Genomic DNA, 13973 nt, shown 5'->3' with positions numbered 1-13973 from the left:
GTTTCAAGAAGATTGGACCAGGGGGTCCAATTCTATGGGCCCCCAAACAGGTTGCCCCCATCCCTCCATTGTTCTCTATGGTGGGAAATGGAGGGATGGGGGCAACCTGTTTGGGGGCCCATAGAATTGGACCCCCTGGTCCAATCTTCTTGATATTTGGTGGGCATGTTGGGGAGAGGTTCCAGTAACCACCCCCCAAGTTTGGAGCCTCTCCCTCTTTCCCCCTCCTAGGGGTCTGCAAAAAGGAAAGTAAAAGGTAAAAATCCCATTGAAATGCATTGCCGCCGAATTTCGGCGGCAAACCGGGAATACAGCAAGCTGATCTGGGGGACTGGGGGCACCCTCTTTGGATGCCCCTGGAATCGGACCCCCTGGGCCAATCTTCTTGAAACTTTGGGGGTCTTTCGGGAAGAGGCATGAGCAGCCATTGTCCAAATTTGGAGCCTCTACCCCCTCCCCCCTCCCCCCTGCAAAGTTTCAAGAGGTTTTTTGCCATTGACTTCAATGGCCCCATTGGTTATAATGGACCCGAATTTTTCGGGTTTTCCGAAAATTTTCGGATATCTATGCTTTACCGAATTAGATATTCGGGTTTTTTCGGGTTTCCCGAAAAAATTCGGGTTCAATAAACCCGAATCCGAATTTTACCGAATTTTTTTTTTTTGCACATCCCTAATCTTAAAACACTTAGCATTTAATTGGAGCCATCTGCCGTTTGTCGTTGTACCACCTGAAGCTAATAGTGGTCTCCCCCTTCATTCTCATTCCAAAGGTGAGGTGCCACCACTGAAGATGCCCTGTCTCTAGCTGCCACCAGGCTCTTCACCACGGAACAACTTGGGGAGGCAGATCTTGACTGTCAGGCTGGGCAGGACAAGAGGAGGGAGTCCTTCAAGTACCTTGGTCCCAACCTGTTTAGGGCTCCAAGACACGGCCCAACATCTGGAATCATCCCTGGAATCAGATGGGCAGCCAGTATATTTGAGATCTCATTACCCCTTCTCTGCTTACAAATCAATAAAACATAGATCTTACAGAATTCCTCAGGATAACCAAGCGAAGTGGGTGACTCTGGGCAAGTACCCATCTCTCAACACAACGCAAATCCCAGGACTGTTGTGACAATAAAACAGGATAATCTATATTCCTTTTAACTCCTTGAAAGAAGCCTGAGACATAAATGTAAGTGCATACATTCCATAAGGGAAACTTTTGCTGAGTATGTGAAACAAGCCATTAGCACTGTATCCCATTTTTAATGCAAACCTTGTTAATCTCATTGCTGTGATGGTTCACTTCCTCTTTGAATCGCAAATCAACCATATTAAAGTTTCCCTGGTCTCTGCAGAGGTGGGCATCCTGCCACTTCCCCTGGGCCTGCTCAGAGGATGAGGTTTCCGGCAAGTTAAATGCAGCTTTAATGGCCTGAGAACAAGAAACAGGTGTCAAGGCAGACAGACTACAAGACACTGGGAGAAAATCTCCCCCACCCTCCAAAAGGAGTATAAACTTACCTTCCTGCCACGACGGGTACAATCTTTCATGATCTTCCGTCTTTTATGGTCTGCTTGTGGTTTGACCAAAATATCCTCAACTCCTATAATGGAAAAAAAGAATGTTCAGCCTCTTCCACTTCAGAAGTGTGGCTACTTTCGGTCATTTTTTGAGGTGAAGCACTAGTTCGGTAAACCAAGACTGATTTTGTGCAAGGCAAATAACTTTGCAAAGTTTATCATAAGCTAAATACAAAAGAAGTGAATCTTCCAAGACTGAATGCCAGTGAAGGTGCGACAGACCGCATCTTTTAAGAATGCTGCATCTAAAACTACAGGACTTATGAAGGGTTAATACTTTACAGAGCAGGAAAACCTTGAGTGACAGGCTGCTCCGGGCTGATTGGCTAGCATCAGCTGAGTAAAGAAAGTCTTCAGAGAGCTGGATGCTGAGAAAATTCAATCAGATCCCTGCCTTAACTGTAGCAAGACATGTGTGTGGTGTGTGGAGACCATCTTAGACTACCCCTGACAGAAAAAGGGCTTAGCGCTGACAAAGTCAGAATTCATCATGACTGAACATAGTCTTAATTTAGCATTAACTGAGAGCAGTTTTGAACACAGACAGTGAGCTGGGGGGAAAGTTTGGCAAAGGGGTTTGGGTAGCACAAGGAGTCTCCCACTCTAGCCAAAAGAAATAGGGGATGAATCTTCTAGGGAGAGAAAAAGAATCCCTACCCAGTCAAACAGGGAAAGTTATTTCTGAGGAGTAGATATTCCTTGGCCTAGTGTGATTGGAAACTGCTTGTGGAGACATTTAAAAGTCAGTTAACAACTCAATAAGATTTCTGGTGTTCAAGATAAGGGGTTTGGATACTGGGAAGAGGGAACCAGTGGCATGCCCAGAGGGGTGGGCGCGGACATCCCGCCAGTTCCTACAAACCGCCGCAAATCAACCCCTATTCAAAAATGTAGAAGCTGACAGCAGCGGGGAAGGAGGGCGGGTGGTGTGAATGCACAGATGACCACTCGAAGATCACCAGTTACTGGTAAGCAACCTGCTTATCTTCGTCGTGGTTTCTGTGCTTCACACCAATGGGAGATTAGCGAGCAGTAGCCTACCTGGAGGAGGGTGCTGACAGGTCCTTTACTGCATAGCCAAAGACAGAATTTGATGTCCCATGTTGTTACTGGTGTTGGTACGGACGTCTAGGGCGTAGTGCCTGATGAAGGTGTTAGGCGTGGCCCATGTAGCGGCTTTGCAAATGTCTGTCAGTGGCACTCCCTGGAGGAAGGCAGTGGAGGTCACGACAGCCCTGGTAGAATGAGCCCTGATAGGGCCAGGCAATGGCTGTTTGGCAAGTAGGTAACATGGATGGATCAGACCTACAATCCACTTTGACAGGCGCTGGTCCGTGATGCCACAAGCTATCCTCACCTAGTGCAACAAAAAACCTCGGGCCAGCCCTGACTGCTAAGATTTTTTGTTTGTTTTTATTAGGAATGAAAGGAAAAACATTGCTTGACTGCTTGAATGTCCAATATCACAAAGCAGCTGAAAAAGCTGAGATGTACACAGTGAAGTCAGATGCCTAAATGCTAGCAGGTTTCTGGATTGCAACGGCTGGATATTGTGGACCTCTGCCCCTGAATTCACCCCAGTACTTAAACCACTGGGACCGCACCCTTGACTATGAGATGGAATCTGGCTCACAGCTGGCAAAAGAACTACAGGAGATGAGTCGTCTCTCCCCCAAGCGAAGAGCACTCCACCTCTGAGTTACACAAACAACTCTGGCGGGAATTAGGCAGGATGCAGAGGACCGCTTATTGTCACCTTTCCTTTGTATCTTTGCTCAGCCTGATGCTGTGCAGGCCATCTGTATGCTTTTTATCTGTTTATTATCCCTTCCTATATTTTGAATGACTGAAGCCTGATCTCTGTGCCCACACCATGCCTGTTTTGTCCCATGTCTTGGTTAGGAGTCTCTGCTCCCTCTATCTAGGGCATTTAAGAAGAGGAGCAGGGGAAAACACCACTGTGTGATTTACAAGCCCTCGGTGTGGATGGCTGGAGAGACTTCATTGACTTCCAAACTATGTCAGAAGGACACGACTCAGATAGATTGAGGTGGGTAGCTGGTGTTGGTCTGAAGAGGCAGAACAAAGTTTTAGTCCAGTGGCACCTTTAAGACCAACAAAATGAATTTATTCAAGGTGAATAAAACTTTGTTGGTCTTAAAGGTGCCACCAGGCTCAAAGATTCAGACAGACTTTGGTTACCCTGCTTGAGAGAGTAGCAAACCTGAGTGGGAGAACTGTGGGCAGAACTGCTGTACCAAGATGAAGAGCAGGACGCAGAGAGTGTACCAATCGAGAGAGGGAGGGATACCTACAAGCAGTGTTCCCTCTAAGCTGAGTTAGTGTGAGCTAGCTCACAGTTTTTTAGCCTCCAGCTCACACATTTTTGTCTTCGCTCAGGAAGGATGGCTCCAGGGCAAACTAATGTATGCCTGAGTTAAACCACCCGCTCACAACTTGAATGCCAGCAGCTCACAAAGTAGAATTTTTGCTCACAAGACTCCACAGCTTAGAGGGGGCATTGCCTACAAGCGCTATTTAGCCTGTAACACATCGATCACCAAGCCCTCTAAAAAAGTGATTGGGTAAAACTGAGTAAATGGCCAGCTAAGACCAGAACCATTAATACACCTGAGATGCCACTCGAGGTTAAGGAGAAAACTATAAAAAGGCAGCATCAGGTATCCTTCCCCTCTCTTGATGATCATTGCTGCTGCAACCGTTGAGACAAGTATCCCCCCCCAACCCTCATGTCTGCGACACCCTCACTTCTCTGTTTCCGTCTTCTCCGTTCTTAGCCTATTTTATTCTAGCTCTCTTATCTTATTTCTGTCCTCAATTTCCCTTATGGGCTTTGTTTACTTATATCTGAATAGAGAGAGAATTGCAGCCCAGGATACCAAGCCAAAGAACACTGCCCACTGAGTACTATGAACAGCTGGGGACTTAGAGAAGCTTAGGAATACAGAGAAACGTAGCCAAGTTCCAGGTGGGCCAGCATTAACAAGAAGTGCAGGAGGAGATGTGCTTTCTATTGCGATATAGTCACTCGCCACCAGACTGCCAATTTCACCTTTTGCTTGCATTGTCTAAGATAACCAGTCTGGGTTCATCTCTCCACTATGTTTCTTGACTTTACCATGTTCTTTATTTTACCATTTCTTTCATATATCTTTGTGCAATTAATAATGTTAGGCAGGGCTCTTTTTGTAGAAAAAGCCCAGAAGGAACTCATTAGCATAATAGGCCACACCCAACAGCAGGAGCTCATTAGCATATTAGGCCACACCCCTGACAGAGCAGCTCATTAGCATATTAGGCCACACACCCCACCTTACCAGAAGTGTGGTCATCCAGCCATACCCACCTTTAGCTTCTTATTCTGTTTACCTTGTTTGTTGTCAAAACCCAGGGCTTTTTTGGAGCAGGAACTCCTTTGCATGTTAGGCCACACACCCCTAATGTAGCCAATCCGAATGAGTTTCTGCTGTTGGGTGTGGCCTATTATGCTAATGAGTTCCTGCTGGGCGTGGTCAACTTGGGAGCCAGCCGGAACTCCGTTCCTGCCCCAAAATAGCCCTGATGTTAGGCATATGTCATTGGGACAAAAATCATTTATCTGCACCGTGCTTCAAAAAACCACCATGATTTGTTCCAGTTGCAATATTAACCACGTGTCTTCTTCGTGTTTATGCATCACTCCCTGGGCTGATAGGGGACCCAGATTTACAGCCTGTCCTTTCCCAAAGGGGGGGGGCATTATCCTCTTAAATGCCAGTCTGTCAGTTGAAACTAAATATTGGTTTAATAATACATTGAGGGTTTTTTAACTTCAGTTAACCAACTACAGCACTATTTCCCCCCCGTGGGGATTATTATGGTTGTTGTAGCAAAACCTGTACTTTGGATCACGGCAATAATTTAAAAGATACAGATTATTAAAAACATTTCAGAAGGTGTCCCGTTTTAGCCTGTGGCTGAACTGAAAAGACCACGGTCCCACTCACCCATTGTAAAGCCCCTGTAGAACTGCAAGTAAGCCGTGAAGAGCCGTGCCAGGGCCGTCAGCACCTTCCCACTCGTCTCGCCACCGTAGACCTCGTGGCAGCAGTGGACCAAACCGTAGGCAGAGCTGCCATAGTGAGCTTTGTCCAGGACCCCACACAGCAGCTCCCCATTCTGGATGATCACCTAGCAGGCACACAAAGCATCCAGTTAGGACTGGCACGTCCAGAATGAATCACACATTCCTGCGTACATGGACACACACTGATTTCTATTTGACAAAGTAGGAATTGGTTAAGGCCAATCCACTATAGTTGTGCAACCAAAATGGAGGAAGGGAGAAGGACATATCCTACCCTTACTTCCTTGGAAGAACAGGATAAAAATCAGGGCTATTTTCGGGCAGGAACACGCAGGAATGGAGTTCCGGCTGGCTCCCAAGTTGGCCACACCCAGCAGGAACTCATGAGCATAATAGGCCACACCCAACAGCAGAAACTCATTAGGATTGGCTACATTAGGAGCGTGTGGCCTAACATGCAAAGGGTTCCTCCTACAAAAAAACCCTGGGTCTTTTATCTGGCTATGGAGGCAAAAGACAAACCTGTGAATTCTGCACCCTCATACCTGAGATTCACACATAAAGTTGAGGCCTGAGGAGTGCATGCTGGGTTCAGAGGCTGTCACCCAGGCTCTGCCGTCAATTTTAGCTCTCCCCGACAGATTCAGTGGCGGCCAGTCCTCTGGAATTACATTTGCCAGCAATGTAGAAACAACCTGTGATAAAATAGCAAAAGGACCAAATTACTACAACCAGTTAAGAGCATGATACGCAGCTGGCTCCTCCATCACAGTTATCACTGCAGATGGGGTGTGTGTGTGTGTGTTAGGGCGTCAGTCCAGGATCTGGGATAACCAGATCCTAATCCCCAGCATGCCATGAAGTTCTCTGGTTAGTCACACTCTCTCTCTCTCTCTCTCAGCCTGACCTACCTCACAAGGCTGTTATGAGGGCAACATGGAGGAGGGGAGAAGGATGTACCCTACCCTGACTTCCTTGAGAGGAGGACAGGATAAAAACTGCACTACATACATATCCCTTTCTGGGTGGCGCTGGCGATTTTTACTACTAACGTATGAAAGTACAAGCACTACACAAACTTATCAAGGAATTAGAAACAGCCAAGGGTCATTTCCTGTGGGAGCGCACAGGAGCGGAGCTCCGGCAGTAAAGAGCCCAGGGGGCAGGCACATGCAACAAACCCCGCCCCCTGCTCCCAGCAGCCCTCAGTCAGAGCAAGAAGCAGCCAAGTAAGTTGCAGAGCCGGCCCCCCATAGCTAGCAATCCAAAACAGTCCAGTGGCACCTTTAAGACCAAGTTTACAAGCCCTCCCTCCTCTGCTAGGACAGATCTGCATGTCCCCCCCCCCAATAGCTAGCAATCCAAAACAGTCCAGTAGAGCCTGAGTGGTGGGAGTTGCCTTCTGACACACTTCCAGTAATGTCAGGGTGTGTGGCATATGCAAATAAGTTATGCTAATGAGCTCCTGCACCTCTTTTTCTACGAAATGACCCCTGGAAACAGCACAGGTATGGGAAGGCTTTTGGTCCTGTATTAGGCACCAGATGATGGTGCTCCTCTGTTTCTGCCCATTCTGTCAAATGCATAGGTGGGTAAAGGGCAAGGGTAAAAGGGCCTTATTAGACAGTGACCACAAGAAGCCTTGTAACTAGAGATGCAAAGGACTGGGAAATCCTGGAAAATTTTGGAGAAAAGTGATTGCTTTTTTCCAATGATTTTTTCCACCTATGAAAAACTTGGACATTTTAGGGAGCATTGATAAAAAACAGTTCTCTTTTTGGAAAGGGTGAAATACTTTTTAAGACAAGGTTTTACTCACTCAAAATGTATGTTGACTTTTTTGTAAGCAACCCACATTAGAAAATAATTCCTGTGGATATATTCAACAGACTTTTAAAGGCACGTTTATTGTTTAAATGCGACTAATTTTGTCCATAATTATAATTTGCCATCATGGATCTCAGAGCAGCCCCCTAGACAAAGATTATGGGATACATTGAACAAATCTTCTATGGACAAGCGCCTCCTCTTCCTGATCCAACAATTCTTCGCTCAGTGTACTGCTCAGGTGAGATGTGGTCCTGCTGGTGAACTGACCAGGGATATTCCACTGAACAGAGCAGTTAAGAACGGATGCATCCTTGCTCTGCTGTCATTCAATTTGTACCTTAATGACTTAACTTCTTACATATCTGGAAATGAATTTCACCCACCTTGCCTGGCCCCTGTTAAATTACCCTGTCCCTTCCACATGGATGATACCGCCCTTTTGTCAAGATCAGCGGTTGGCCTACACAAGGTCATAGGTTGCTTCTCGGAATACTGTTCCAGAGAGAGCTTTGTTATTAATGTTGCTAAGCCTAAGGTCCTTCTTTTTAGTAAAAAACCCCCAGAAGATAAAGAAGTATAAATGGTTGGTAGCAGGTAGAGCATTTTGAATATTTAGGAATCATCTTTCAAGCAAATCTTTCCTGGAAGGTGCACTTGAACTCTGTCGTTAGAGCTCCTATGAGTACTGGGGAGGCCATCTCAAGATTTCAGCTTTCCACGGGTGGCCAGGATGTTCCTGCTGCAGTCGAAGTATTCAGCGCTAAAGTTGCTGGGCAGATGCTACATGCCACCGGGGTCTGGATCAGTGCAGTGACAGACGGTATCGACAGACCTCTATTAAGACTCCTACACAATATTCTGGGAACACCTCCGTGTGTGTCTGGAATAGCCCTGAGAGCCAAAGTTGGGGAGAAGTCTTATGAAGCAAAGGCCTGGGGAACAGCATTCAATTTGAAAATTACGACTCTAAAATCAACCCCAGATCTAAATCTCCTTGGACTAGTCAAGCTGGACCCCCACACGAGTGATTTGGAGAGATTATTGAGCCGTAAACTATTATGTCTGGGTGCATGACGTGACAGAAGTCGCAAGTAGACAAGAACTGTCACAGCTCATTAGAAAATGTTTGCGAGACTTTCACCACAAGAGCACAGTGATTAGAGCCCACGGAGTGTGCTCAACCTTTCCAGTCGGCATCCAGCCTCCAACGACAAAGCCAAACGACTCATCTGAGATTCATCCGAAGTACAGAAAGGCATTCATGCCAGCGCACCGGCATGCCCTACCTTCAGCTGTGATGTCAGGAAGATTTAATGGCATTTCATATTCGGACTGACTCTGTAATTGTGGCAGCAGTAAAACTGACTCTGTGGATCACAGTTCAGGGAGGGAAAGGAAGGCATTTAAATATGCCTGCCCTGTCTCTACCGATCCTTCTCCAGGCATCCTGCAGCCGCAGGGCAACTGGAGGAGGGCAGGCAGGGAGCTCAGGCACGGTTCCATGACTGCCCTTGGCTTCCCCAACTGGCCCCAGCATAAGAACATCAGAGAAGCCCATGTTGGATCAGGCCAATGGCCCATCCAGCCCAAAACTCTTCTGTGTCACACGGTGGCCAAAAACACCAGGTGCCATCAGGAGGTCCAGCAGTGGGGCCAGGACCCCAGAAGCCCTCCCACTGTTGCCGCCACCCCCCCCCCCAAAGCACCAAGGAGGAGCCGCTGGAGAAGGACAGGCAGAGACAGCACAGGCATGTTTAAATGCCTTTCCTCCCCTCGCCGAATTTGGCACTGGACATCCCTGCGCGCTGACTTTCCCTTTCCGCCCAGAGCCTCTCTGCAGCAGCGGAGAGGCTCAGGGAGGGAAGGAGGCACGTTTCCATGTCTTGCCTTGCCTGCGCCAGCCGACCCAACACGGTGGGCAGGCTGAGAAGCCAAAGGCAGCCACGGGAACAACGCCTGGGCTCCCTGCCTGCCCTTCTCCAGCTACTCTGGGGGCAGCCGGGGAAGGGATGGCGGAGAGAGGAGGCTTTTCCACCCCACCCCCCCGGGCCAGTTTCACTCCCGGGGCTTGTCTGCTGTGAGGTTTAAATGGCTTAAAACTGACAGCTGACCAGGATAGCTGCAGGGGCTTTGGGAGGGAGAGGCGGCATTTTAACCCGTCTCTCCTTCCCTCCCACTGGGCATAGCAGACCTGAATATACCCAGCAATACTGACCAATTCCCCAGTCCCAATACTTGACCGGTATTGGATTGTGAAAATTTGGCATTTACTGATATTTTTCGGCTCTGATATACCCAAAGCCAAAAAATACCAACCTTTTTTTTTTGCGCACCCCCACCTGTGTCCCAAACCATGTTCTCTGCACCCCGACCTGCACAGGTAAGGTCGATGTGACTACAAACAGGGCATTTTCAGTGGTGGCACCTTGCCTGCAGAATGCTTTCCCCCCAAACTCACGTGCCACATGGTACTCTTTTAGGTACCAGGCCAAAACATTCCTTTTCACTGCCTTCAACCGCAGGACTATTATGATGATCATTCAGACTTACAAACAGGTTATGCTTCGTAGTTTAATGCTGGCTGGTTTTATTTTGTGAGCCACCTTGAGCAGGCCGCTGAGAAGGCAGCACAGAACAGTTGAAATAAATAAAGAATAAAATGAGTTCAGATAAGAAAGTAAATACTGCACAGATTTGCCTAAAGCCACACTACTCAGCACCAAACACTCAAAGCGTCTAGTAATCTTACCTGCTTTCCTGTCCACAAATGCTGTGGTTTCATAATGGCTGGAGGCAGAAGCTTCACTCTCCCCTTTTTGTCGGTCAGCCCTTGATACACCAGTTCCACGTACTGCTCTCGGGTAAAGCAGCAGCCCCGTGTGGTCATGCTGGTACCGGAGACCATGTGATCTTGGATCAAGCCTGCTAATGGCTTCCCATCCTGAGAAAGACATCACACATTGAAGGGGAAGCATCACGAGGACATCCTACAGCTTGCTGAGAAGACAATCATTTGGAATGCATTAAAGGGACCTTAGACTACAGCTCCGAGGCCCCTGCCCCGGCAGGCCGAAGGGTCCCCACAGCAGTTCTGTTCACCACACACACCCCATGCATACTGGCAGGCCACATAAGAGGCAAGTCTAGGGAATGGGAGGCCTGGGCTTTGAGGAGAAAGAAGACGGCCAAATCTTTGTAAAGCGTGCACTGCAAAGAAATGCCTAAAAAGAAAAAGCACCACAGAGGTAACAAAACATTATTTCAAAGCTGTAACGAAAACAGCTTTGAAACCCATTTTGCAACAACCCTCAGAGAAACACACAACGCCAAGCATCATGGAGCTCATCCAGTGCTTTGCTCAAGGGCACAATAAGCCTTTGTGTGCTGGGCAGCTGACATTACATATAACGTTACAAGCAACTTGACACACACACTGGGCTGGAATCTCCCCATGGCAAGCCGCAACTACTGATTTTGTGTGTTTATAATCTGTTTTAAATTTTATTGTATTTACTCGCCCTGAGCCCAGTTACAGGATAGACGGGATATAAATGTGATAAATAAATTTGAAAGAGGGCACGCTGCTTCAGCCTTTGGTGTGAGAGCCTTTCGGTTACATTTCTGGGTAACGCTGACCATCAGTGCTTGCATCTAGAGTTCCTGATGCTTGGATTCTGCCTCCGTCATCTGGACTTGCTCCTCTTTTTCCTCTCTCTCTTCCTGCAGGTGCAGTTCTCCTAGTTCCAGTTCTCTGAGCCAAACTTCTGCTTTGTGGACTGGATTGCTCAGCTCCTGCTGCCTCCAACACCAGCTGGATTTGTGCGGCTTGCACTGGGTCCCGCCTGAGTACAGTCATTTATCAAGAGCATCTTCAACTCATTCGCAGACAGATTCCAACTTTCTTCTTTCTTTTTTTTAATCCCTGTAGGGATATTTTTTTATTTTGCATATACTACAAACTACAAAGAAGTATAGGGGAGGGACTACAACTAGGGATAAAGAAAAGCAAACCACACTAGACTAAAACCCCAAGAGAAGGAGATCTTATCACTGTTAGTAAATATGTTAGTACCATTAGTTTTATTATCACAATATACTTGTTGAGTTCTTGCTTATAACAATTCGCTTTTTGTATGTTTTGTTAGTTGTTATGAGAGAAGTCTCTGATCATCTTCTTATTCTTTGCTTCAAAAGGCCATTTTCCAAGTCCTTCTGCCTTTACTTTGGAGACAGAGAGACAGATTCCAACTTTCTGTCTGTCTTTTCTGGCATCCTTGGTTAGTTCTGCACGCCTCACCTCCACGAGCCTTAGCAGCTCTGCCGCGTCTGTGTCAGCAATCTTCCATGGGCAGAGCAAAAGGGCTATTTTCATTTTTGTGCAACACAGCAGGGTGATACCAGAAAGTAGGACTCTATCTGTGGCAAAGATGAGATGGAGCTGTGAGAAACCAATTAACCCACCCCTTGATGCTGCTGAATATCTGCCGTGGGCTTAGTAAACACCCTTGGGGGTTGTAGACAGACCAAAGGGCAACACTGTGTAGTGCCAGTAGGCACAGTGAAAAAGAGAAATCTGTAATGTTGTGATCAAATTGAAACGTGGAAATAGGTGTCTGTAAGACTTGATAGAAGCTAACCAAGATCCCAGGATTGGAAGGGAAAGGACAGATACTTTTGACGTACTCGTTGAGTGACTACTCTCAGGCTGAGAATGGCAGACAGTCTTCCTGACAAGAGAGTCAAGCCTCTGAGGGAGCAATCCAGAACCCGGAGCATCAACAGGTTCCTTCACCTTGAAGTGCCATGCAAAAATGAGATTCACATCAGGACTGCGATGACACTGAGCTGGTAGATTGACGACACTGCGGTGGATGTTGCTGGCACGCATAACCATCAAAACCAAGGGAAGCAATGAAGGCAAAGCAGAGATGGTCCGTGGATGGGACACTGTGGTTACCAGTGCTGAAGGCTAAAGAGAAGAGAACGGAGGCCAAGAAAACATGTTGGCTTCTGCGATTCTCAGGAGCGTGGCACCGGTGACTTCAATACGAAGCAGTGGAGCCCTGTTCCCAGTCAACATGGAACCGTCCTTCTTGAGCCCAGTCACAGGGAGGATAACAAAGAGAAATGGGTCTGAACCGATGTCAGGGATCCTGCCCTTATCCATGATACTGGGGTCAATGATACAATGATGTATATGGGACTCTGGAGGTGAGCACCTAGAAGAAGAACCTTGTTAGGGAGGGTGGGAGGTGTGGTGGCTACAGGGAGGAGGCTGAATGGCATGAAGCTCTGAGGCGACTATACTTTAGGCTCAAGCCTGCTTTATTTTGTTTAGAAGTCTGCTGTCTTGAAACACCTCAGGGTCCTCTGCAGTTGCCTAGGTAAAGGTAAAGGTTCCCTTGCTCGAAAGCCAGTCGAGTCCAACTCTAGGGTTGCAGTGCTCATCTCCGTTTCAAAGTCAAAGAGTCAGCGCTGTCCGAAGACGTTTCCGTGGTCATGTGGCCGGCATGACTAGACGCCAAGGCGCATGGGACGCTGTTCCCTTCCCACCAAAGTCGTCCCTATTTATCTACTTGCAATGTCTTGCTTTCGAACTGCTAGGTTGGCAGGAGCTGGAACTAGAGACGGGCGCTCACTCCGTCATGCGGCACACTCGGGTCTCGAACTGCTGAACTACCGACCTTCCACAGCCTGCAGTTCAGCGTCTGAACCACTTGAGCCACCGCAGCTCCTACACCCTTTCTAAAACAGTCCTTCCCTCTCCTTATTTCGGAATCACCAACTACCCCACCATCATGAGAATGAGGGGGCTGAAGTTGGGTCCCGGGTCCTTATCTGCACTTCCTAGTTCCTTATTCTCAAATCCAACAACCAATATGGAGGACAATTTAAAAGCTCTGCACGGGTCTGGACTGCCACATACCATAGACGCCCTCATACTCCTCCTGCCTGCCTGCCTGGGACCAGGACCAGCAGGACAGATGTGGTAAGCAGCACACGCTTCTGAAGGTCACTTCTGTGTGCCTGAAGAACTATGGGACCAAGAACCTAATGCTTTTTAACACACCCAGACACTTGCCCTCTTATTCATCAAGCTGACAAGACAATGACAAGAGAACTTTGGGAACTTTCTGTAGACAGGTGATGTAAAAGTGTTGCCATTCATTCAATGGCTGACCTTGCTTTCTACGAATCCACCCTCCAAACGTCAAGATCGCTAAGTGACTACCAATCAGGATTTGCTCAGTGGTTAAGTGGTTTACCTTTGGAACGAGATATTGCTCATCAGTACAAGCCAAGAGGAAGCCTTCTGCTCGGCCGAGCTCGTTCTGGGGGAAGTGAGCGTTCATCTCGTCCCCGTCAAAGTCCGCATTGTAGGCTTTGCAACTGGCATAGTGGAGCCTCAGAACCTTCTCCTCGGGTAGAATCCTGGCTCGGTGGGCTTGGATGGAGGGCCTGTGAAGGGTGGGCTGGCGATT

General features: G+C 47.7%; 1 protein-coding gene across 1 annotated transcript in view; it reads right to left on the bottom strand.

The window, feature by feature from the left end:
* POLR1A (polymerase (RNA) I polypeptide A) overlaps positions 1-13973 on the bottom strand; it is an 81608-nt gene that overhangs the window by 44741 nt on the left and 22894 nt on the right. The window contains exons 13-18 of the mRNA XM_015406947.1: positions 13758-13973; positions 10241-10432; positions 6207-6356; positions 5582-5765; positions 1515-1597; positions 1267-1425 (exon numbers count right to left, since the gene is read on the bottom strand). The exon at positions 13758-13973 is cut by the window's right edge and continues 39 nt beyond it. Coding sequence (XP_015262433.1) covers positions 1267-1425; positions 1515-1597; positions 5582-5765; positions 6207-6356; positions 10241-10432; positions 13758-13973 — 984 coding nt within the window. The remainder of the gene's footprint in view (positions 1-1266; positions 1426-1514; positions 1598-5581; positions 5766-6206; positions 6357-10240; positions 10433-13757) is intronic.

The sequence above is a fragment of the Gekko japonicus genome, unplaced genomic scaffold (assembly GCF_001447785.1).
Source record: "Gekko japonicus isolate JY-2015 unplaced genomic scaffold, Gekko_japonicus_V1.1 scaffold1469, whole genome shotgun sequence".
NCBI classification, from domain to species: Eukaryota; Metazoa; Chordata; class Lepidosauria; order Squamata; family Gekkonidae; genus Gekko; species Gekko japonicus.
Note: the sequence above shows the minus strand (reverse complement) of the source record. Positions and strands in the feature narration are given on the sequence as shown.